Genomic DNA, 25,577 nt, shown 5'->3' with positions numbered 1-25,577 from the left:
GTAGCGAGGGTCTTCATAAAAAGCCTGGAGGAAGATAAAGGAGTGAAAACTGTAGTTAGAGGATGAAACAGCAGCTGGTTGGTGTTAGTGAGTGGAGTCCTGGAGGAAAAGCCTTCATCCTGATAGTGAATTATTAATAATAATTGTTGATCAACGTGCTGTGTTGATATGAGGGCAAAGACAGAATCCTCAGTAAAGTATGAAGCGTGATTAACAAATGTGTGATGAAACAAACATAAGTAGGGCTGCAACTAACAATTATTGTCATTAACAGTTAATCTGACAGTGATTTTCTTGATTAATCAATTAATTGTAAAATAGGCAAAAATAAAAACGAATAAATGTTTTTTTTCTGATCTGTAGCACAGCCAGCAGCTCTGTGGCATTTTCTACCTGAAAGTACAGCACAAGAAGCCATATTTACTGGAAACGTGCATTTAATAAATGCCTCCATGAAGCAGTAACTTATCAATATTCTATATGTGAGAACCTTAAACCTGCATTCTGTCTATCAGCCAGCAGGGGGTGACTCCTCTGGTTGTATAGAAGTCTATGAGAAAAATGAGCCTACTTCTCTCTTGATTTATTACCTCAGTAAACATTGTAAACATGAGTTTCAATTCAAACTTTATTTCAGACACACAGGAGGGTCCATAGCAATAAAAGAAAAGAGAAACAAAAACATACAAGATAAGACCACAGCAATTCATCATTCAATTAATATGTAGGCTATCTCGCCAGTATTTTCTGAGCCTGGATGAGTACCGAGTGCTGCTCTTGCTCGGGCTGGTTAAAGCCTCTGTGATGCTGTTCTCTGACTCATTCAAGCAACAAATAAAGTTAAAGCTGTGAGTAGCAATGGACGGGGCCTCACGCGTCGGGGGTACTGGTGGGATGCCGACTGTCGCTGCCAGGCACAATGAACCCGGAACTCTGATGAGCGCAATGACGCCTGACAAAAGACTCTACGACAAACGGTTCACGAGTTATGAAAGGGGTTGTGGCTAACATCTTGGGGCGGGGCTATGAATATATATTAACATGTAAATGTCCTCAGGACTGGACCCTTATCATGCCTGACAAATTTGGGCAGATCGGACAATGTACAGTTGAGTTACAACAACTTCCTGTTTCATGGCGAATGGCTCAAAATTGGCCGCCACTCCACCATCAGGTCGTTCAGTGAAAACTCACCATTTGAATAACTTTTCATCCTCAAGGGCTGAAGATGGTCCTGACCAAGTCAATCTGAATAAATCTGTAAGAGGAGTTTGTTAAATTACCGGGCCTATAAAATGCTAAAAATGGGCAAAAATCGCACATTAAATTAAAAATGTCTGATTTCCTGTTGAGTTTTGGGCATTCCTCCAAGAGGCTTTTTTGTGTGTCTCCACATGTTTAATCTGTGTGCCAAATTTCATACATGTAGGTGAAATCGGAGTGAGGGGCTCAATTTTTCCAACTTTCCAAGGGGCGCTAGTGAGCCATTTTGCAATAGCAAAGCCCGAAACCCTTAAAATATAAATTTTTTCACCGCGTCTGCTAAGTTTGCCAAGTTTAACAACATTTTTGAGCATGTTAAAGCCTCAAGAAGGCGATTAATTTGGGAGGAGAAAAAGAAGAAACCTTACAGTTTCAATAGGGTCTTCGCTGGCCCGACGTTGTCGGTGCTCGGGCCCTAATTATACATGTATATGTACATGTCTTAAAAGTGCCTCACATGTAGGAATACCAGAGGACACAAACAATTGACTGGCACTACTGCCATCTGGGAACCCGAGGCAAAAACCTCATTGCATCATTGTAAGCCACTATATGAGCCTTCGTATACTACTTTTCTTGTAGCTAAACCAAAGATGAGCTGTGTACAAAGGCATGCAGAAAGCTCTAAATAATGAACATTTTACATTTACAGAACACATACTGAACTTACGAAGCAACATTTATTTGCCTGAGCATGTAGTTTACAGCACTGTTGATAGATACAGTATCTTTGTCATCATTCCAATCATCAGTGAGAAAATGGCCAAGGTATTTTATTTCCTTGCATGTCATGTGAGGAATATCACACAAGTCAAACACAGGAAGAACTATTTATTTATCTTCTCTACTTCTGACTATCATCACATTGCTCTTTTTGGCATTAAATTTAATGTCTTAGTCTTTGCCGTATTGAGAAAATAGTTCACATTCTCACATTTTCCCAGAGCCCATGGTGACATCTTCAAATTGCTTTGGATATATGAATTTAAGATAAATATAAAACTGACTATGATATAAAAGAGAAAATCCTCCCATTTAAAAAGCTGGAAGGATTTTTATAAACTACTGGAATGATTGATCGAGTGTGTGTGAGTTAATGTGTACCTACCTGGTGTCTGAAAAAGGTGGCAACCAAGCTGCCGTTGATGTAACTGAGGATGAGCCAGACCAGAACCACGATCAGGTTCTTCACAAACGCTGTGGTGAAGGTGTCTCTGACGAGTGTGAACTGATCCGACCGTAGAGGAAGCCAAAGAGACAGAAATAGAACTCTTAAACACAAAGATCAGCTGATAGAAACACAATAAATGATGGTTCAGATAATATTCATATTCGGTAGATGTTATGTCCACGAACAGGCATGTAAACCCTCCCCCGCCTCACTCTCACCACACTTAGAAAGCATTTGACAAATGTTGATGAAATTCTTACACATCAGTTAATATTCATATGTTTCTGTGAATATGAGCTGAGCTGACAAAGACGATTATAATCTTTTATCTGTTATCACATCTGTGAATGAGGAGATAGAAACATGTCCATGACACAAAGTGACATCTCTCTTTGAGGCGTACTATTTGGTTACCAGACCAGGCTTTAATTTAGTCACATTATGAGGTCAATAGGTCATGTGAAGCGGCAGTGACTAGACATTGATTCAGTGTTAGGGCTGTAAGTTTGACAACAGCAGGAACTGATGATAATGTTCAAGGTTTATCAGAAAAAAGTACTTTTAAAGATTTTGATGTGAACACAATTAAGAAAATCATGGTGACAAATTTAACTTGGCTAAAAATTAGGGCTGTCAATCGATTCAAATATTTAATCGCAAATTAATCACACATTTTTTATCTGTTCAAAATGTCCCTTAAAGGGAGATTTGTCAAGTATTTAATACTCTTATCAAACCATTTAAACAGGACGTCTCTGTTTCTAGTTTAGATTAGATTATAATAATGGAGTCCACACTAGTGGACAGGTGATCAACTTTATTTATGTAAACAGGACAAATAGAGGACATCCAATAGAGGGATGGGATGAAACAATTAAGTCAATTAATCAATCGGAAAATTAAAAAGGGAATTATCTACTATTAACAACTATTTTCATCATTTCAAATTTTCGAATTCTCTCGATTTAAGCTTCTCGAACGTGAAGATTTGCTGCATATGTGATAGTAAATTGAAAATATTTGTATTTTGGACGGATTATCTAATAATTAGGGCTCTCAATTGATTAAAACATTTAATCACGATTAATCTCAAATTAATCTCACATGTGTTTTATCTGTTCTAAATGTACCTTAAAGGGAGATTAGTCAAGTATTTAATCCTCTTATCAACATGGGAGTGGACAAATATGCTGCTTTATGCAAATGTATGTATATCTTTATTATTGTAAATCAATGAACAACACAAAACAATGACAGATATTGTCCAGAAACCCTCACAGGTACTGCATTTAGCATAAAACAATATGCTCCAATCATAACATGGCAAACTGCAGCCCAACAGGCAACAACAGCTGTCAGTGTGTCAGTGTGCTGACTTGACTATGACTTGCCCCAAACTGCATGTGATTATCATAAAGTGGGCATGTCTGTAAAGGGGAGACTCGTGGGTACCCATAGAACCCATTTACATTCACTGATCTGGAGGTCAGAGGTCAAGGGACCCCTTTGAAAATGGACATGACAGTTTTTCCTCGCCAAAATGTAGTGTAAGTTTGGAGCGTTATTTAACCTCCTTCATGACCAGCTAGTGTGACATGGTTGGTACCGATGGATTTTTCAGGTTTTGTAGTTTCATATGATACCAGTATCTTCACTCTAGCTTTAAAATTGAGCCCGCTACAACCTAAAAATCACAATTGTGTTAAGGTGTTATTATCACGTTAACTTTGACAGCCCTACTAAAAATGTTTTGCTTTTGATTAGAAAAACTTTCTATAGTTACAAGATGAAATTTACATTGAAATAGAGACCTAGAAACTTTAAATTGTAACATCAAAGTTAACAATACAACCGTACAAGTAAATCAAGAATAAGTTTTTCTTTGATGTAATGATGAAGTTCATCAAACCTGATAAGTCATGTTCCCTTCAGGACCCACTGATGAACTCATCCTTCAATAAGACCTGAGAGAGAGAGAGAGAGAGAGAGAGAGAGAGAATACAATACAGAAAATACAAATTAACAAATGCATACCCTAAAACTATATAATATAATCAAGTATTGGTTAATTCAATGTATTAAAACAGCATTTGTATGATGAATGCACACTGCTTTGACCACATATTTGAGAACTCAAAAGCATGTAAAATAACCTGTTTTTATTTTGGCCTTTTTGTTCACATCACATACTGACAGTCGTGGCTGAAAACATTTAAAAACAAGTCCCAACTGTCTCTACAATCAGCTGAAACTGACTAAAGTATTCTTTATTTCACTGTTAATAGTACAATAACTGTTTTTTATTCAGAACTTAACAGTTCCCCTTTATATCATAAAATAAACTGAAATTACAAATTTATTGTCACCCTAGATTTAATATGTTGTATAATTAGCTTTGTACACCTCTCTGCTGGCAGCTCGACCTACAGGTGTTCAGTAGGAGTCACATCTGGACCCGTGGACCAGTGTTTTCTCTTCACTCATTCCTGGGTGCTTTTTGATGGCTGTTTTGGCATGTCAAAAATGATAAATGTTGTTATTTGACTGTGTTACTGTCATCTTTTGTGGTTATTTGCATAAAAAGACAAAATTCAAATGATTAGGAAATAAATGACTATTTTTATTTAACAATTTGCTTTGATTAAAAAAGTCTTGGCATTATCTCCTTCAAACAACGGTATGTATTCAAGTTTCTCACCAAAACCTGCTGTGATTACTCTGAGCAGCATGCGTGGATAATAATATGGCAATATAATCAAAGTATCTGATTAAGTTAGTTGTTCCAAATGGCTTTAAGGTTGTTCCTCCGCAGCTTATTTGGAATTTGCAGTTGTGACAAATTGCAGCTTTCTGTCCTCTTCACTCACTGAAGAACTCCCACACCGACGACATGATGTGTGTGTGTGTGTGTGTGTGTGTGTGTGTGTGCGTGTGCGTGTGCGTGCGCGTGCGCGTGTGCGTGTGCGTGTGTGACGTTACTGACTGCTGCTGGGTGCCGACGTAAAACCATCATGTGGTGGCTGCACTTGTGTCTGACTGGTAAAACTGGGATATATGACACTGCTGAAAACGGGGCGGTTTCAACCGGCTGCTGGTTGATGGTTCATCTCTAGCTCTTAGTTCAGGAAGCTCTTGATTTATGCAGCAGAGTTTTCTATGAGCGGAGCATTTTAAATCACATTCACATCACATTTAGTTTTGCAAAGTTAATAAATCAATGTTTAAGTCCAGCCTGATGTTGTCTTACACATAACAGAATGATCCAGTCACTTCCACACAGTGAGGCATACAGATTATTAATCAAACACTGGTATTGGATCGGTACTCGGTATCGGTTGATACCCAAAGCCCAGGTATCTCTATCGGTATCTGAAAAAGTGGGATCGGTGCATCCCTACTCCATACTCAGTGTGATACACAATGACACAAAACAGCAGAATGAGCACTGAAAGGATTATTAGATTACACAATCATCTGCTTGAAATCCAATTATTTCTTGCAACTAATAACATTGTGAACATTTTAGGATTTCTGTGTTGAGTAAGTTAGAATTCAGAATTTTTGTTTTGTTTTGTTCCTCTGCAAACCAAAGAAATACATATTGATACCAAAACATGTTTTAATTCCACTATTTTCTGGAAGAAATTGTGTATTTGTAAAAAAAGAAGCCAATACTTTCAGTCACGACTGGACTGTACATACATTTACAGGATTTTACCCTAAATAGCATTAATCCAGTTCTACTGCCTCATTGTTGTATATCGGAGATTTTATTCTGAGATTTTATTTTATTCTTTACATAGGGCAGACACCTGAAGCTGCAGACACTAATATAAAAATGTCATACAAAAATTCAACTCTTTTTCGTATTTATAAAATTTAAATTTTTTCATTAACATTTTTTTATATTTTGTTTTCTTTTGTTAATTATTATTTAAAATAATTATTAAAATTGTTATTATTTTATTTATGTTTCTTGTCTATCCACCAATACACCAAAGCAAATTCCTTGTATGTGAAAACCTTCTTGGCAATAAACCGGATTCTGGTTCTGATTCTTGTGTGTTAAAAAAACATCAAGATATTTTCTAAATACTTGCTCAGATGTCATAAACCACATATATGGAATTTCCTGCTTAAATTTAATTTCCAGACGCAGTGTTCTGCCTTTATTCTCTTCTCACCTTCAGCCTGACTTTTCTTTTCTCCCTCACGTGACAAGAAACTGGCAGCAGAAACGTGACATCAGAAACTGAGCAGTACGTTGAATGTGCTGTAAACACAAGAACAGTCTCACTCACATCAATATCAGACAAAATATTACATTAGATGTATATTCCTCCAAATGTAAGAGCATCTATTAATACAGTTCAAGTTTTGATTATTTAAAATGTAAATATTTGGATGGAATAACAGCCAACATGCAAACACACATTGTAATATTGAAAGCCTTTCATCAGGAGACCCCCCCCCCCCACCCACCATCCCTGTTCATCCCTCCACCTACCTGAGTCCAGGTCAGACACAGAAGACACCCAGCGTGACACAAGAGTCTCTATAAAAACTTTGAAACAGGACTTAATTGATTTTCTCGTCATCATCATCAGTGTTTGTGAGGGAAGAGAAAAACATGAAGATGATGATAAGATGTACATTTATTCATCTTGAGGGAAACTATTGTGCAGCAGTTGCATCACAAAGTAGGAAAGAGTGTAAATAAAAAGAATAAAGATCATTAATAAGGTGCAAAAAAACAAATGTACACATTGGCAGAAACATGGTGATAGTTAATGGCAAAGTTGTGGATGACAGTGTGGTCAAAGCATCGTTTTTCATCCTGTTCTTTTACTGTAGTCACACTTTCATGCCACTGATTTGAATTCCTGTCATTTGACTGAAGTCCAGTGTCGGGTGTTCTGTCCTCCGAACTGCTCCAGACTCGGTTTAGAAAAATAGCTTTTTAAATGCTACAGTTAGGATCTGAAATTAGCACCGCCAAATGCGGGTAAATTGTTAGTGGCGGGTGAAATCATCAGGACAAACACCACTTTGGCAGGCAGGGAAAATGCTAGTGATGGGAATAGAGAACAGTAGTTGTCCGCTCTTTTGGCATCTCATGTCTCTGTGACTATCGGTTCCTCTTATTGACGCTGCACAATGACGCAAAAGCATGCCGTATCATGTTTCAGTTTGTTTTGGACTGGAGACGTGGCAGAGAGAAAAAAAGGCGCTCAAAAGCATGGAACTACTAAACCTGAGGGGGTGCACCCTGTTGTTTCCCTGATAAAGCGACACTGTGAATAACAAACCTGTGTTGAAATCAGCAGGAGGAGAGTTAGTAACGTTAGCTGTTAGCAGCCGTTAGCAGCACAGTCCTGATTGGATAAATAGCAGAGATACGAACGTTAACGGAGGTGCCATGGAGTTATAATTATGAGACGTTCAAGCTCTGTTAAGTGAAACGACTATTGGGCGAAGGTAAATTACAACGTTATCATGATGCGTTCATATATAATCTCATAAAATGTTGTTTTTGGTGAGAAACCTGAATAAATCCAGTAGTTTGAAGGAGATGTTTTCACATCAATATAAAATAGATTTGAGAGAGAGAATTATGACCTGTTTAACTTCATAACAACTTAACCAAGATTTTTTTTTGATCAAAGCAAATATTTAAATAATCATAATCATTTGAATTGTGTGTTTTTATGCAAATAACCATTATAGATGAATAGGCTACATTACCCTCCCTCTCCTAGAAGCTACGGTGTAATTCAAACTCGTAATTTACTATGTATATATATAATGTTTTTTATGTAAAATATATGGAACATTGAATGACATCAGATCTAAAATGTTATTCCTTCATTTAGCGCAGAGATTTCAAAAGTGGCAGATACAATTGTGGCAGACCAAAAACAATGCTTGTCTTTCACAGTGGCAGGAAGTGAAACAAGTTAATCTCAGACCCTGGCTACAGTGCTTGGTAATTTACAGATATTTTAAAAAACTGATATTTTCCTATACGTTTTGGCCTCTCCACCACAGTTTTGGGTCACAATATTTTTTTTATATATACTTTTAAAGCTGGTTATACACTGTACGATTTTAGCCCATTTGCGGCCCGAATTCTGAGCTGCACGACTCATTTTAGAGTCGGACCAAATTTCAACTTCGGAGGGCGTCGTTTGCTGTGCAGTGTACGAGGGGGGGACCGAGACCGATTAACTTCTCCCGACCGTCCGTCGGACAGTCGGATGAAATTCTGACATGTCAGCAATTCAGACAGTTGAAATAGTTAAAGTTATTTTAACCTAAATTGTGATCTTTTCCTAAAGCTAATGAAGTAGTTTTTGTCAAGCAACTTATGTACTTAAGTTACGGTACTTCGGGAGTTATTTGAACCCAAATCGGGATTTTTTCTCCAAACCTAACTAAGTAGTTTGTTGCCTAAGCCGAACCAAGTCGATCTATTCCTAAACATAAATGAGTAGTTTTATTATGAAAAAACTGAAGCGGAAATTGACACTCGCGTCACGTGTTGTTGGACATTCGTAGGAAAACACACCAAAAATTTGATGAAATTTGTGTCTATCTACACGAATCAAATGGATTAAATTTCGGGATTATTTCACAAACTGCTGTGAGAAGGCGTCGGATCGTGCTACGTACTTCTGTAGAGATAAAAGATGATTTGTGTTGTTTGTGGAAACAGAGACACTCTCACTGCGGTTTCTTCGGCCTCATGTTTGACACGAGGACATTTGTGGGTGGTTCCTCATGCTCACTTTACAAAGCAGGTACCTTCTCATATGTATCCTGAAGGTGTGGTCTCGCAGTCCGTAGACAATGGGACTAACGAACCGTGGCAGGATCTGGACAATGACGTGGGCGACAAAGCGTATGGCCCGGTACTGTCTGGGCAACAAGTAGAGCAAACCTTGTTCAAACATGGGTTTCACGTACGTGAGCACACATAAGAGCAACTGGAAACCATGCAGGACAATAGTGTTTCTGGCCTTTGTATTGTCTACAGTTGCTTCCTTGGCAGCAAACAGAATCCTGAAGTAGGTGTAGAGGATTGTGAGCCAAACCAGAACCAGAAACACAATGTGTGAAGCGTCCCTCTTCTTCAGGCTGTACGAGCTCCTGAACACGTAATCTCTGTCACACAAAACCTTGGATTGAAAGAAGTGCAGCGGCTCTGTGGCCAGCAGGATGAACAGATCTGGTAGGATGGAGAACGCACTTGCAACCCAGATCAGACCAATCAGGATGTAGGTTTTGTTGACGGTGCAGATCTGCCCGTGACGGAGGGGGATGCAGATGGCGATATAGCACTCAACCGCCATGCTAGCCAGGTTTAGAGGGGTGTTGAGGGTGGTGAGGATGGTGATGATGAGCAGGATGAGGCAGAAACCTACTCTGATGGTGTAAAGGGCGTAGCTGACGATGTGGAGGAGAGTGGACAGGATCAGCTGCATCATGTCGTTTATCACCAGGTGGATGAACAGGATGTAGCGAGGGTTGAGTTGAAGATCTGCAGTAGTATCGATAGAGCACTGTTAGTATTTCAGATCATTACATCACTGTTTTCTCAAACTTCTATTTTTCTCCTTTCATTTTCTTTTCAAACTTGTTTTTCATGAAGAGAGTAAAAAAGGAAACATTGCACTACATTGAAAGCAGACTATGCAATCGGTTGTAACTGACTCACAAAACAGTTGAATTACCTGCTAATAATTAGAGCAAATTTACCACCAATACATGACCGATAAATGATAGCTACCTCGCCTCTCAGAGGAGGATGTTTTCTGTAAATAACAATGTGAAATCTGGTCGAATACAACACAGTCTAATGCTGAGATCGGACTGCACGATGGTCACTTTGTCAGATTAGACGATTGAGAGTCATAAATTCTCGGTGTAGAGGAGAATTTCAGGCGCTATCAATCCACTTGACGAGGGCGGCTTCACCCTACAGGAGCTTTCCCCGTGCGCTTTCGGTTTTTCATTCAGAGAAAATGACTTTCCTTTCCCTGTCAGGATATCTACGTGCACGCAGCATCAGCCTAATGTATCCAGCCGGAGAGCAGACGGTCCGCGAGGTGAATTATCATGGGAGTAAAGTAAAAAACAAAACAGAAACTCAAATAACGTCAGTCTAACGTAGTTTTAACATGTTGTTCGAGGTGTTCATGTATGAAAAGACCCCAAATGAACACTATAGGTGGACTACTGGATTACTATGAGCAGATTATTTAAACAGCGTTTCTATAGGAATGATTCTGTCCCAAGCTGTTTGATCATTATCAGCTGTTTGATCACTATCAGCTGCTTGTGATCACTATCAGCTGTTTGATCACTATCAGCTGTTTGTGATCACTATCAGCTGTCTGATCACTATCAGCTGTTTGATCAGTATCAGCGGTTGATCTCTGTATTGAATGAAAATGAGGACAGAAGCAGCAGGTTAAACCACTGTTTATTTAACTTGAATAGAAGTTGGTTTATTACTGTATATGTAGTGTTAAATATTGCTCTGCCTTGTATCTTGAGAACTGAATCAGCAGGTCCTGCAGTTGCACTTTTTATTATTTTCTAATAAAAGCTGTATGTATTTGCCATTAATCGTTGTTTACTTGTTTATATCCATAACAGCTGCGTAGCTGTGGGTGGGCCTAGGTGGGCCTGGGTCCACCCACTTGGCACTCAGGCCCACCAAATCAGAAGGCTTCCTTATTTTTGCTGGATCATCCAGTGAATAGCAGTCAGCAGTGTTGGATTTATTATGTACAAAAGTGCTTACAATGACCTGCAATAACCTGACTGTTGGATTTGTTGTGAATGGAGTGATTGCGAGGAAAGGGAGGCAGGTGCTGTTTTTCTTTTGCAAGGTCAAAGAGAGGAAGGAGCCAGAAGGAGATAACAAAGAAGAAGACATGCAGCAGAAACATCACGTGCCATAAGCTCATGAATATTAATATTGTGTAAACCATGAATAGGCTGGATCAGGGATAGCTCGGGATTCAGACTTCGCGAACTGACCCATGCACTGTATGTTGTCAGGGACACGTAGGTTGGATCCAGATATCTGTAAACTCTTTTATTTTACTTATGCAACATTGATTGTTCGGAATAAATTGTATTATTATGCTTTAACCCGTCTGTTTGGAAAATCTCTTTGTCACACAAGATTAACCAACACGTAACTGGGCCTTGACCTCTTGGAGGTAGAAGGCCAGTTCCTTCAATTGGTGACCCCGACGTGATCTTCGGCATTGAGAAGCGTGTCCAAAGGACGGACAGACCGGCAAGAGAGAGAAAGGGCCCTGAAATCTTAAGGTAAGCAGAACCTGTTGTATGGAACTCTGCATATAGGCTTACTCTAAATTATCTCTCTTGTTGTGCTGAATCTCCTTTGTAGTGATAAATGTTGCAAAAGTAAAGACTTTCTGTTTAAAACTAAAAGGAGGAAAGTTGCCCTTTTAGTAACGTCTGGGACGTTAGAGTTTAGTGTTGAAAACTAAAAGGAGGAAAGTTGCCCTTTTAGTAACGTCTGGAAAACTAAAAGGAGGAAAGTTGCCCTTTTAGTAACGTCTGGGACGTTAGAGTTTAGTGTTGAAAACTAAAAGGAGGAAAGTTGCCCTTTTAGTAACGTCTAGGATGTTAGAGTTTAGTAAAAATAGCGCTTGAAGCGCCTGTATGAGTGTACATTAATAACTAGTATTCAGAGGAAAATTAAAACTTACTGTTGATACTTGGCCAACATCGCTGGAACATCAAAGTGTCCAGTAGAAGCTTATGTTGGTAGGATCACAGCGAGGGGCATAGCGACCCATTTACTCTGAATCTAGTTACTGTCATAAACTGAATAAACCTGTGTGAAATAGTACTGGACAGAATGGACGGAGAATCTGACAAAGACTGTGAGGAACGGGGTGGCTGCGGGCCTCCCCGTTTATCATTTGGACAGCAATGGGCTAAAGTCAGGACCAATGTAATCTGTACATTTGATCCCAAGACTAGAAATAAAGAGACTCAAGACCTAGATGAGTGGTATAACATGACAGTGAAGGAAGGGCATTTTCCAGCCACGGGAAGTGAAGCCAAATTCATGCCAGTGATGAGAGCATTAATACAGGTGGTTCATAGAAAGCTGCTGCAAGCAGGACAAGACAAAGAAAAGGGACATATGTTTGTAAGGAGGAAATTGAGGAAGAAAGAAGACGAGTTGGCAAGTAAATTGGTAAAATATAATGTGATACAGATGGCTGCACTATCAGCCTTAGGCAGCCAGACGAAAGCCACCCACGCAAAAACCGCTGAAGCAAAACCACTAGTGAAACCCTCACCCAGTCCTAGCGCACCCCCACCACCAAACCCACATACTAGCCAGCCACCACATTACATGTCCCTCCATCAGCAGTACCCACCTGGCCCACATCCCAACCCCCCTCCTTATCCTCCTCCTACCCCTAGTCCGGTACCAACCCCACAGGACAGTGATTATACAAACGAAGTTATGGCACCATTGTTTCAAGTGTTAGGTGGTACTTTGGAACTAGAAGAGGAAATAGAAAAAGAACGAGGAGCAGGTTCAGCCTCAGAGGCGGGTAGTATGTCTGATGTAACCAGAGAAATAGACAGGCTAAGGGAAGAACTGAGAGATCAGGCTGAACAATACAGGTTAGGACAAGCCATGTTACCACCAGACTTGCGTAATGGAGGCGTAAGAGGGAGAGCTCAATCTACCCCTAAACCCCACACAGAGAGTCCGGACATAGGTGATTGGATGCAGAAAACTGAGAGAGACACAGAGAGATCCCGTGCAGAGTATCATGATGTCCACACTAGTGGAGAGGTAGATGAGGACGCTGATGACGAGGCTAGTAGAGCAGTAGAGGAGGGTGATGATGATGAAGACGAAAACATTCCTATCACTATAGAGGGAACCATGAGAACGCACTCCAAAAGAGGGATACATAGGAGACGGGAGGGTGGGGACGAAGAGGCGAGACCATATACACCCCCCAAAACTAGGTCACATAAAGTTTATGGAAAGTACGAAGACAAAGGTGACAAACAGAGGAGTCAGTGCGTTGGCATGTTTCCAACTATCCGGGGGTGAACACAGATAAAGAATCACAGCAGTCTCTGTTCAGACTAGCTCTGTTAAAACATGCTCCGGAAGGAGTTAAGAGAAAGATACCCAGATGGCTCAAATTTTAACACCAGCTCCAGCCCCGCCACAGAACCCTTATCCACTGCAGGGCCCGCCACAGGCTATGTATCAACCCCAGTATCATGTTCCTTACCAAGCTGCCCCATATCAGCAGCCCCCTTATCATGAAGGCCGGAATAGAGGCAGAGGGAGAGGAGGAGGAGGCAGGGGGAGGGGGTATGCCCAACCAAGAGGAGGCAGTTGTTTCATCTGCGGAAGCCCGGATCACTGGGCACGTGACTGTCCTCAGAAACAACAACAGCAGATGAGAGGGCCTCCACAGCAGTCATATCAGCCAACAATACAGAATCCACCAAACCAACAGCTAGCTCCAATGCAGGCATACAGCGGGTACTCTGCGCAGGGACCTCCACCTGGTCCATATACACCAGGAATGTTCCCATAGGGGTGCCCGACGGAGATGGAGGGGCAGGGGCTGGCAGAGCCCTGTCTCCAGTTGACAGTGAACGGAAAACGAAGATGGTTCATGGTGGATACGGGAGCACGTTACTCCACCTTAGCTGAACCTATGTGTTCCCTTTCCTCTCACTATGTTTCCGTTTTGGGATTTTCTGGCACTGAACAAAGACTGCCTTTTACTGTTCCCCTTCCTGTCCGGCTTGGGAGACAGGTGATGGAGCACCCCTTTTTGTATGCACCTGATTGTCCACGTGATCTCCTGGGAAGAGATGTTTTGGCAGCACTGGGGGCTTCTGTACATTGTTCACCAGAAGCTGTGATAGTGAGTTTCCCCGGAGGAGAAGAAATGGTGTGCTCCTCCCCCTCCAGTGCTGATCGCATGTGCATGTTGAGTCCTGATACCTCACCTGATGCCCCACCACCCTGTGCAGACATATATTGGGCCCTGCTAGCCGACAGAAACCCTCTGATTGACTTTTACAACATGTGGCAACCATGGATTAGGGCTCTACACCCTTACCTCCCTGTTCCCGATCCTCCCCACTGCACTCTGAATTATGACAGAAATAATGATCTTACGTATCAAGATGAGTTCCAACAGAACCTGTTAGATACAACCTGGGGGATAGGAGTAAGAGATGTTTATATAGCACCAGCAGGAGTAGCAGCCGCAGTAAAACTAACCCCAGCACAAGAACAATGGTATCGCATGTCAGAAGAAGCTGTTCCCCATGTGTCCCTAGCCATAGCTCCAAAACATCAGGCTAAAGACTTAGGCCCCATGGTTAAAGCAGCAGTCGCTCTGACAGACTGGGTTCCCACTTCCCTTTTGGGGGTTTCAATCTCACCATCCTCTAACATATATAGACTCTCCTTTTACAATGCAGTGTCAGGTATTTGCAAACATGAGTTACTAACACGCCACCACGGTAGGGAGATGTTAGATGGTGAAGGAGCCACTTCCATGTTGGCAGCTCTCCCTTCCTCACTGTGGTCTACGGGCCCCTTTGATGTTGGCAGGTACAGCATGGAACCGGTAACTTTCGAGATGAATACTTACTGCCCTATCTGGAGACCTCAGTATAAGCATAAAGTGGAAGCAGCCCAGGGTATCTCCCCTACGATTGAAGGACTGATAAAGGCGGGAGTATTAAGAAAATCTTACTCTCAGTGGAACACTCCCATTTTGCTAGTAATCAAACCCTCCGGCTCATACAGAATGGCTCATGATTTAAGAGCCATCAATGAGCTGGTTTTGACTCCTGTTACACCAGTACCGAACCCCCACTCTGCTCTCTCGATGCTCACCCCAGCCCATACATCTTTCACATGTATAGATTTGGCTAACGCCTTCTTTTGCCTGCCCTTAGCAGATCATTTACAGGACATTTTCTCATTTACATATGAAGGCCAAAGGCTGACACATAATGTGTTACCACAGGGGTTTATACTCTCCCCCTCTATTTTTAACGAAACCTTGAGAACTCACTTAGCCGGCCTTGAACTCCCTGAGGGGTGTTGTATTGTACAATATGTAGATGACTTGTTAGTGGCCGCACCCTCGGCTGAGGTATGCCTGTCACTAACTCATGCATTGTTATTGAGGTTACATAACTACGGTTACAAAGTCTCAAAGGAAAAACTTCAGTGTTGCCGCAAACAAGTTTCGTTCCTAGGTAGAATGGTGTCAGCAAAGGGCACCGCCATGTCTCCAGCTCATCGTGACTCAATACTCCACCATCCGAAACCACAGACAGTAAAAGAGATGTTATCATTCTTAGGGCTGACTGGGTATTCAAGACAATACATCCCTAACTATGCAGGCGACACTCAGTTACTCAGACAAATGGTAACCATGGCTGGAATGAGAAATCTCACCGCTGAGCTAGAATAGTCTACAGAGGCCGAGGAGGTGTTTATCCACCTCAAGCAGGAAATGGCAGAGGCCGCAGCACTCGCTCTCCCAGATTACTCTCAACCATTCCATCTGGATGTCTCAGAGCAGCTTAGTACAGCCCATGGTGTCTTATATCAGAAACACAGAGGAGATAGGAACGTATTGTACTATTGTAGCATTTTACTAGACACACAAGAACAGAGAGCCAGCCCCTGTGTCAGATATGCAGCTGCTCTGGCAAAAATTGTAGACAAAGTAGGTCATATAGTCATGCACCATCCTCTACAGATTCTGACCTCTCACAGCACTGTAACATATGTCACATCCTCCTGTTTCACTCTCACCCCCCTCAGACAGACCAAGATCTTACAAGTACTCTCGAAACCACACATCTCCTTTGTACATGAGGGCTGTAATATGGCTGACAATATGACTGATGGCGAGAAGCACTTCTGTGCAGAAAAATCGCTGCCCTTTGTAAAACTAAGGCTGGACTTAGAAAACTCCCCTTTAACGGAAACTGACCTTAGCTTATTTACAGATGGTTGCTGTTTCCGTCATCCCACCGAAGGGTTAAAAGCAGGTTATGCTGTGGTGTCTATGAATACAGCAAAAGAGGAACCATGTACTCTCGATCACGGTCCTCTTGATGGGAAACAATCTGCTCAGGCAGCAGAACTTACGGCTGTAGTTTGTGCTCTGCGGTTAGCGGAAGGGAAGGCAGTGAATATTTTCACAGACTCTGCGTATGTGTGCAATGCAATTCATAGAGATATGTCTGGCTGGGTGCAAGCGGGTTTTAAGACTAGTCAGAATAAACCTATGGCTCATGAGGAGTTGATGAAAGAGTTGTTGGAAGCAATCCAGTTACCACAGAGGGTAGCTGTGATCAAAGTGAAAGGACACAGTCAGGGCACTGACTTAGAGAGTATAGGAAACGAAGCAGCTGATGCAGCTGTTAAAAAGGCGGCAGGGTATTTACCTACTATGATGGTCATGACCACAGCAGATCTCGGTTCTGAGATAACTGATTTCTCCATTATACAAGCTCAGGAATCTGCCACAGCAGCAGAACGAACCATCTGGGAAGATAAGGGAGCTATAGAACAGTTTGATGGTATATGGTATAACGGAGATCAAATAGTTATGCCCCCCTGTTGGATGTCCTCAATATTGACTCAGACTCATGGACTTGACCATAAAAGCCACAAACAGATGTTACGAGATCTCTGCCACTGGTGGATTCCCTGGAAACATGCTACTATAACTGACTTCTTGACTAAGTGTGACGTATGTAGTACATGTAACATCAGACCTACCATCACTCCTAGGGCAGGAAAACATCCTTCTCCCACTGCCCCGGGACAGGAAATCTTTATGGATTTCACAGATATGGGAGTAAGGGCTGGGGGGAAAAGATTCCTCCTAGTAATTGTGGACGCATTTTCACGTTGGGTTGAGGCCTACCCTACGGGAAAAGAGGATGCAAAATCAGTCATTAAATGTCTGGTGAATGAGTACATTCCGAAACATGGGTTTCCTAAATTGATCAGGTCAGATAATGGTTCACATTTCAAAGATAAAGACCTGCAATCTGTCGAAAAGGCCCTGGGACTACAACACAAATTTGGCACTGTGTATCATCCACAATAACAGGACTCACACCATTTGAGCTTACGTGTGGCCGACCTTTCCCAGGGCCGTCCCAAAACCCCTCTCCCCTTCCTGACCTCGGTTACAGACCATACTATTTGAAGGTTAATGCTCTTGTGTCAGCTCTCTCCTATACAGGTGACAAACCTGTCACCCCTGTCACAGAGGACGTTCCAGGACCTGACCCCGGACCCCCGGAACACCTTTGGTTGAAGGTGTTAAAGAGGAAGTGGTCGGAGCCACGTTGGACAGGCCCACACAAGGTTCTGGCCAGAACTGCAACAGCTGTGCAGCTTGCAGGAAAAGGACTCAACTGGTGGCACCTAACACAGTGCTCCAGCAGCAGGACAGGACCTGAAGCAGAGGAGGCAGCCCCACAAGGAGCCCAGGCTACGTGAAAAGAGGGTCACGTATAATTTTTTATTTTTCATATACTGTATAAACTGTGACTGTGATGAGATACACATAAGGGAAAGAAGGTTACAAGGTCTTGCCTGTATTTACAGTTAAATCAGGCTAACATGGTTGTTTAGGTGGACTCATCTAGGTGGTTTTTGAAAAACATTATATATCACATTGTATTAAAACTTGTTGCTTAGAATAAATGCTAAAATAGATAAAAAGAGAAACCAGGGGTGGGGAGAATCCACCAGAGAGAAATTTCACTTCCTTTCCCAAACCAGTATAAAATAGGACCACCCAGATAAAAGTTTTTCAGTTGCGCGCAGGAAAACAAACTAGAAGCATCATGCAGTACGGCAAACTGCTAGTAGCGTTTGCTGTAGCATTTGTGTTTACCTCTCTTGTCCTCGTTCTTCTGTACAAACTTTCTTAATGTGATTTGTCATGTATTTTAAATATTTTCAGCTATAATGTTTTAATATTATATATATCATATATGTTTAATGTTTTCATTTCATATTACTATCTTAATGCAATTCATCATGTATTTTCGTGTTTTCAGTTACCATTTTAGTTATTCATGATAAAAGGAGGGAATGTGAGAGAAAATACCATGACCCTTGTGTAGAATTTGTGTACTCAGATAAATCTGAATAACCTGGGAAAGCACAGACTGTACTAGTTTAGATACATTACTTATCATCCTCGCCTCTGCACTCTGCTAAAACTAGCTAATCACAAGTAACTCTTTTTAACAATAGACAATGCTTTCACTCAGAAGCAGGGTGGAAGGAGTGGGCTACAAGGGGGGGAAGGCTAAACCAAGATTATAAAGAATGATGTAATGAGGTAGCTCCCCTAATGAATATAAACTGGCTGACCAAATAGCTGCAGGTTTTGAAAACATACCTATAATAAGTGCTCTGATCCCTATCACTCCTAACAAAAATGTTGACCGCATTAACTACATCCACTATAATGTTCTCCGTTTGACTAATCTAACCCGTGATGCAATTGCCGGACTAGCTGAACAAATGGCTCCTACGTCACTGATGGTGATCCAAAATAGAATGGCATTAGATATGCTGCTGGCAGAGAAAGGCGGTGTATGCTCAATGTTCCAAGACTCATGTTGTATTTTCATCCCTAACAATACAGCACCGGACGGGACTGTAACTAAGGCGCTAGAGGGGCTCCGGACGCTGTCTGAATCCATGCACGATGACTCAGGTATCAACAGCCCCATTAACGACTGGTTAGACCGTACCTTTGGGAAATGGAAGTCCATGGTGGTATCTCTATTCTCCTCAATCCTTGCTGTGTGTGCATGCTTAGTATTATGCGGTTGTTGCTGTATTCCATGTATTCGCCACCTCACTGAGCGTGTGATTATTTCTGCTGTGCAACGAAAGCATCCGGATGCACCTCCTTCTTATCAGATGGCCATGTTCCAAGCTGAGAGACAGGGTCTCCTGGAAATGGTGGGGGATAGTGAAGATGTTGATCCTGAAGAGGTTGTGTGATGATGCTTATAATTAATACATCTGTACGTAACATTATCTATGCTTATAATAAATATATCTGTATGTAACATTATCTGTAGGTGAACTTAGTTAAGTTCAAAAGAGGGTCTGTTGGATTTATTATGTACAAAAGTGCTTACAATGACCTGCAATAACCTAACTGTTGGATTTGTTGTGAATGGAGTGATTGCGAGGAAAGGGAGGCAGGTGCTGTTTTTCTTTTGCAAGGTCAAAGAGAGGAAGGAGCCAGAAGGAGATAACAAAGAAGAAGACATGCAGCAGAAACATCACGTGCCATAAGCTCATGAATATTAATATTGTGTAAACCATGAATAGGCTGGATCAGGGATAGCTCGGGGTTCAGACTTCGCGAACTGACCCATGCACTGTATGTTGTCAGGGACACGTAGGTTGGATCCAGATATCTGTAAACTCTTTTATTTTACTTATGCAACATTGATTGTTCGGAATAAATTGTATTATTATGCTTTAACCCGTCTGTTTGGAAAATCTCTTTGTCACACAAGATTAACCAACACGTAACTGGGCCTTGACCTCTTGGAGGTAGAAGGCCAGTTCCTTCAGCAGTCACCTCGAACCTTTGTGTTAAAGCTGTGATCTACAGTTGAATCAGTAGCTTTAGTGCCCTCGTTGGCTTCCTAATTGTGTAACTTGTTGTAGGTTTTCTTTGTTGCCAAAGATAGACTTCAGTGGTCGGGGTGAACCGCCATCTTTTCTCCTGTTTATCTGCTGTATCCTAGGGAGCCAGAGTCAGGAACTGTCATTGTGTTTGCTTGTTTATTTTGTTCAGGGTTAGTCAGATAATTTGGCCTTTGTTCACCCTGAGTTATATTGTTTCATTTTATTGTTTGTTAACTTGATTTTTAGTAATAAATCTTTTTTACTAAACTTAAAATGTAGTCCTGTGACTGTAGTCTGGGGACCGGGGAGGGAACGTCCTTTATACTTTTATTTTGAGTTCCTACCCTCCTAGACGGGGGCGTAACAGGCCCCTCGTCACCCTACTGTACCCAGAACAAGGCCTACTGGTGGAAGACTCCGACATCAGGGCATCACATCAGACTGAACTCTTTGTCCCTGCTCACTTCTGAAAGGGACTATGAAGTCATTTCAGTGTTCAACACCACAAGAAGCCCCGTCGTCTCCTGTTGAAATCATCAACAGTAAGATCGTTTACAGCTATGGACTAATGGCCTATTTCATTATTATTGTTTGTTGGGTATAGTTTATGTTCGGTGTACAAGTTGGATTTTATGCTGATGATGCTGCCAGCTGTGTGTGTGAATATGTGGCCGCTATGCCAGGCTATATGTTAAAGTGTATTTTTTAACGATAATGCAGGTGATCTATCCAGACGCTTGATTAAACTGTGTGTGTGAATATGTGGCCGCTGTGCTATGCTATGCTATGCTATGCTTTGCTACACTGTTTATGTTTGTCTCGTTGGATCAGAATCAGCTTGATTGTCCAGAGGTCTGTACTACGAAGTGAGTTCAACATCTCCAGGGTATCTTCTCGTTATCTGGCTTCACTAACCCTAACAAACCAGATCACGCTAAACTCTACTACGAAGCTGGTTATCAACTCGGTAAATCAACCCAGGGTTTCTCAGTCTGGCTGTGAGCGCATTCACATGAACGGGGAGGTGTTTGCAGTATCTGACCAATCACAGACATGAACGAGTCTACTGTCAGCAGACAGACAGGCAGAGCGGTATATTTAACAAAGGAAGAGTAAACTATATTAGACAAATACGAAGGAATTAAACACTTAATCCAGACTAAAATTAACACAGTTGAAGCTGCCAGATGTAGGAAGAACAGCTGGCAAAAGAAAAAACTCCCGATCATGTGTGAATGCGTAAATTAACAGATTTATTAATTTAACGGAGACTCAAAAGTCAGATTTAGTCGACTAGATATAAATAGCTTTAAAGAATGTAACGGATTAAGGGATTACACTTCTTTATACCCTGAGACTAAGATTCAGCATGTATGATTATTTCAACCTTCTTTCAGCTGCGCCTCCCCTCTCCGGCGGTGTGAAACGGGCTCAAGAGCAAATTAAAAAACATAATTAAAAGCGGTAAACACCCACAGCATAAATCCAGCTGTCCTTCCTGCATCTGTCAGTTTAAACTGTGTTGTCTTTAGTCTGGATTATGACTTAAACTTCTTCATATGTGTGTAATATTATCATACGATCCGCGCACTGAGCTCTGATTGGTCAGTAGGAGGTGCTTTTATACGAGCTACGGAGCAGGTTAGCTGTTCAGCATCCGTTACCATGGTGATCTACCCCGGTACGAAGTGAACCACCTTCGTAGGACGGAAAACCCTGAAGGGTTAACCCTGAAGTTACCTCGCTAACGCCAAATCCTGCTTCGTAGTACAGGCCTCAGGTATGAGTAGACCTACACACAGAGGCTACCAGGAATCTGACTCTGGTTATTTTGCTCTCATTGTATGACGGAAATAGAAATGCAGCTAAAAACAAGGTCAATAAATCTGAACAAGAGTGAAGAGAGAAGATAAATATACATGTCAGGTGCCTGCAACATTCCATCTGATGATGATGATGATGATGATGATGATGATGATGATGATGATGATGATGTACAAGGCTTGTAGGATTAAACTGTGGTGCATGGCCTATTTTGGTTAACGTCTGCCTTTCAGAGTCTTATCAGATGTTCGGACCTGGACGGGACAGGCCCACCTGATGTTCTCTGTGCCCCCCCACACTGTGATTTCTGCCTACGCCACTGATCCATAATTAATTTATCCCTGATTCCCTTTCAAGAAAAACTTTGAGGAATCCTAACCTGCTCTGTCCAGTATCACATATTTATTTCACAGTCACACTGACTGAATGTTTGGCAAAAAAAAGTTACTGTATCGATTTCAAATCATTGAATCGTTTGGTATCGTATCGTATTGTATCGTTTGGTATCGTATCGTATCGTATCGTATCGTATCGTATCGTATCGTATCGTATCGTATCGTATCGTATTGTATCGTATCGTATCGTATCGTATCGCTCTAGATGAGCCAAAAAAGATCAAATAGAATTTCAAATTAAAGATGCAAGCAGCGATGAACGAGACCTCAAAATGGCCGCCACGCCACGGTCAGGTCGTTCAGTGAAAACTCACCATTTTGATAACTTTTCATCCTTAAGGTCTTAAGATGGTCCTGACCAAATTTCAAGTTGTTCTGATTAAATCTGTAGGAGTTCGTTAAAGTACACGGCCTATAAAACACTAAAAATCACCACGTCTGATAAGTGTGCCAAGTTTAACTACTTTTTGAGCATGTTAAGGTCGTCAGAAAGGCGATTCATTTGGGAGAAAAAGAAAAAGAAGAAACACTACAGTTTCAATAGGGCCTTCGTTGGCCCGACGTTGTCGGTGCTCGGGTCCTAAAATATCAGCCATTTGCTTAAAGCTGAGTGTGAACGAAGACAGAGAGAGAGAAAGGAGATGAATTCCTCTCTTCTGCTGACTCCTAATTCTCATTTTCAGCTTACACACACACACACATATATATAGTATATTAGGCCTGCACAATATGAAGAAAAATATTGCTATTGATCAAATATTGAACTGTGCATATTAGTCATACTTATGTCAGCCTGGTTGTCTTTATATTCAGAACCGGATTAGACTGAATACTTTAAATAGAACATTTTGTTTCTAGAGCAGCAACAGTAATATTTACAACAGCAAAGTCACCATGTAAACTCATTAATGTCTCACTGGAACCAGCGTGAATATAAATACTAACGTTGCAGTCTTTAGCCTCGCGGCTCGTTTAATACCAGGTTTTGGTAACCATCCCTAAACAAAATGATTTTATCTTTTGCAGTGTGTTTATCGTGCATGTTCATATCGCAATGATCATGAAAATATGATATATCATTCAGCACACACACACACACAGACACACAGACCTTGTGCTTCCTGAAGGTGTGGACCAGAGTACTGTTGATGTAGTTGATGGAGATGCAGAGGGCTACGACGATCACATTATTGATCACAGCTGTGAGGAAGTTGTCCCGCTGATTCACCGTTACAGTCGAAGTGCCGTTTGAAAAATTCATGTCTGAAATGGCAAAAAATCCTTCCCACCTGAAATAAACACAGATTATTTTCTAGATTACAGAGGAGCCTCCAAAGAGTTTATAGGACTATAAAAGATCACAACGTAAGGGAAACTGCACTGTGAAAAATGCCTGTGAAATCCACAGTGCTGTACTGTGTTTGTGCACAGTAAAGTACTGTATACTCTTTCACAGTAGAATACTGCATATTCTATCGGAAATTACAGTAATCCAAGAGTTACTGTGGAAATTACAGTAATGAAGTTGTTACTGTATAGGATCAAGTCAATTTATTTTACAGTAAGCCACTTGTCAATTGCTGCCAGTTAATTACTGTGAATTTCACAGTAAGTTTCTTACAGTGTGCCCTGAAATCAATCTGACAATAACAGCACTGATCCACAGAATAAATCCTTCTCTTCTAAATCTTTATAATTCTTAATTTCCTGCCTCTGTGTGGAGTGTCTTCTGGCTCCGTCCCAAACTATTCAACTTACACTGAACCCGTTTCAGAGTAGGTGGTACAGCTGGACTCAGTGTTTGCTTTGTCTCAGTTAAAAGCTGAAAATAACCCCGATGAAGAGGATCCTGTCCTGTAAACTACTGAATATTACAGGAAATAGTAATACCCTTCTAAATCATAGAAAATGATATTTGATACAAAATATTCATTACGTACAGTACTCTAACACAATGATATCCATGATAATACAGTCGCAGTAACAGCAGTAAGCATGACTAGACTGCACCTACCGAGCAGGACACCACACAACACCAGACTGCTGTTGGTGTCGATGAACACTTTATATAAGTAGATGGAACACAGTTGGGATTATGTTGACCCATAGTGTGTGTGTGCGTTTGTGTGTGTGTGTGTGTGTGTGTGTGTGTGTGTGTGTGTGTGTGTGTGTTTGTTCATGTTGGCACGTGTGTGTGTTTAAAGAAATAGTTTCACATTTTGTGAAATATGCTTGTTTGCTTTTTTTTCTCCTCTTTCTTTCTTGAAAGGTCCCATATTGTAAAAAGTGAGATTTTCATATCTTTTATATTATAAAGTAGGTTTAAGTGCTTTATAAATACTGTTAAACTATCAAAACGCTCAATATACGGAGAAATACACACAGCCCGTATTCAGAAATTGTGCGTTTGAAACAAGCCGTCACGATTTCTGTCCATTTGTGATGTCACAAATATACAATATTTGGACCATTACACGGTTTTAAATGTAAACATTCTAAATGTGTCCCAGTTTATTTCCTGTTGCCTTGTATTTTAATAACATCAGCTGACAGGAAGTAAACATGGACCCAAACTGTTGCCTAGCAACGCAATTCCGTTGCAATTCCGTTAAATGCACTAAAACGGAGCGTTTCAGACAGAGGGTGAATATAGGTATATTCAAGCAGACAGTACGAGGAAAATAAAGTTTTTTTTAACATTACAGCATGTAAACGTGTTTCTAGTAGAAACACAAAATACAAGTAAGAACCTGAAAATGAGCACGATATGGGACCTTTAAATTCCAGAAAAGAGCTTCTAGATTAATACATAAAGCTTCTCACTGTGAAACTACAAATCCATTATTCATAAAGTCAGGTATCTTAAAATGTTTGGATATTGTGCATGTAAAGACATTAGAAATAATTTTCTGAGTTAGGAATAAAAGCCTTCCTGTTAGTATTGAAAAAATATTTAAATTAAGAGAAGGACGTTATAATTTAAGAGGGTTGTGTGTTTTTGAAACAGGTAAAGTGAGAACCAATGTAAAATATAGATGTGTCTCAGTTTTGGGAGTCAAATTATGGAACTGTAGAAGTGTATAGTGATGAGTAGAATTTTTTGTAGCTCTCTGTTGAGCTCTCCTCCTCCAGTTTATCTCCACTGACTTTATAAACGTCACTA

The 25,577-nt window shown here is 41.0% G+C and overlaps 1 protein-coding gene across 1 annotated transcript; it reads right to left on the bottom strand.

The window, feature by feature from the left end:
* Positions 1–9,177: 9,177 nt before the first annotated feature.
* LOC119504316 (odorant receptor 131-2-like) lies at positions 9,178–23,675 on the bottom strand. The gene is made up of 2 exons (XM_037796414.1): positions 23,522–23,675; positions 9,178–9,974 (listed from the first exon to the last, which is right to left on the bottom strand). The coding sequence occupies exons 1-2, from the start codon at positions 23,673–23,675 to the stop codon at positions 9,178–9,180; spliced, it is 951 nt and encodes a 316-aa protein (XP_037652342.1).
* Between the last annotated feature and the right edge of the window lie 1,902 nt (positions 23,676–25,577).

Source organism: Sebastes umbrosus, chromosome 1 (genome assembly GCF_015220745.1).
Source record: "Sebastes umbrosus isolate fSebUmb1 chromosome 1, fSebUmb1.pri, whole genome shotgun sequence".
Lineage (NCBI taxonomy): Eukaryota > Metazoa > Chordata > Actinopteri > Perciformes > Sebastidae > Sebastes > Sebastes umbrosus.
This window is presented reverse-complemented; position numbering and strand designations above follow the sequence as displayed.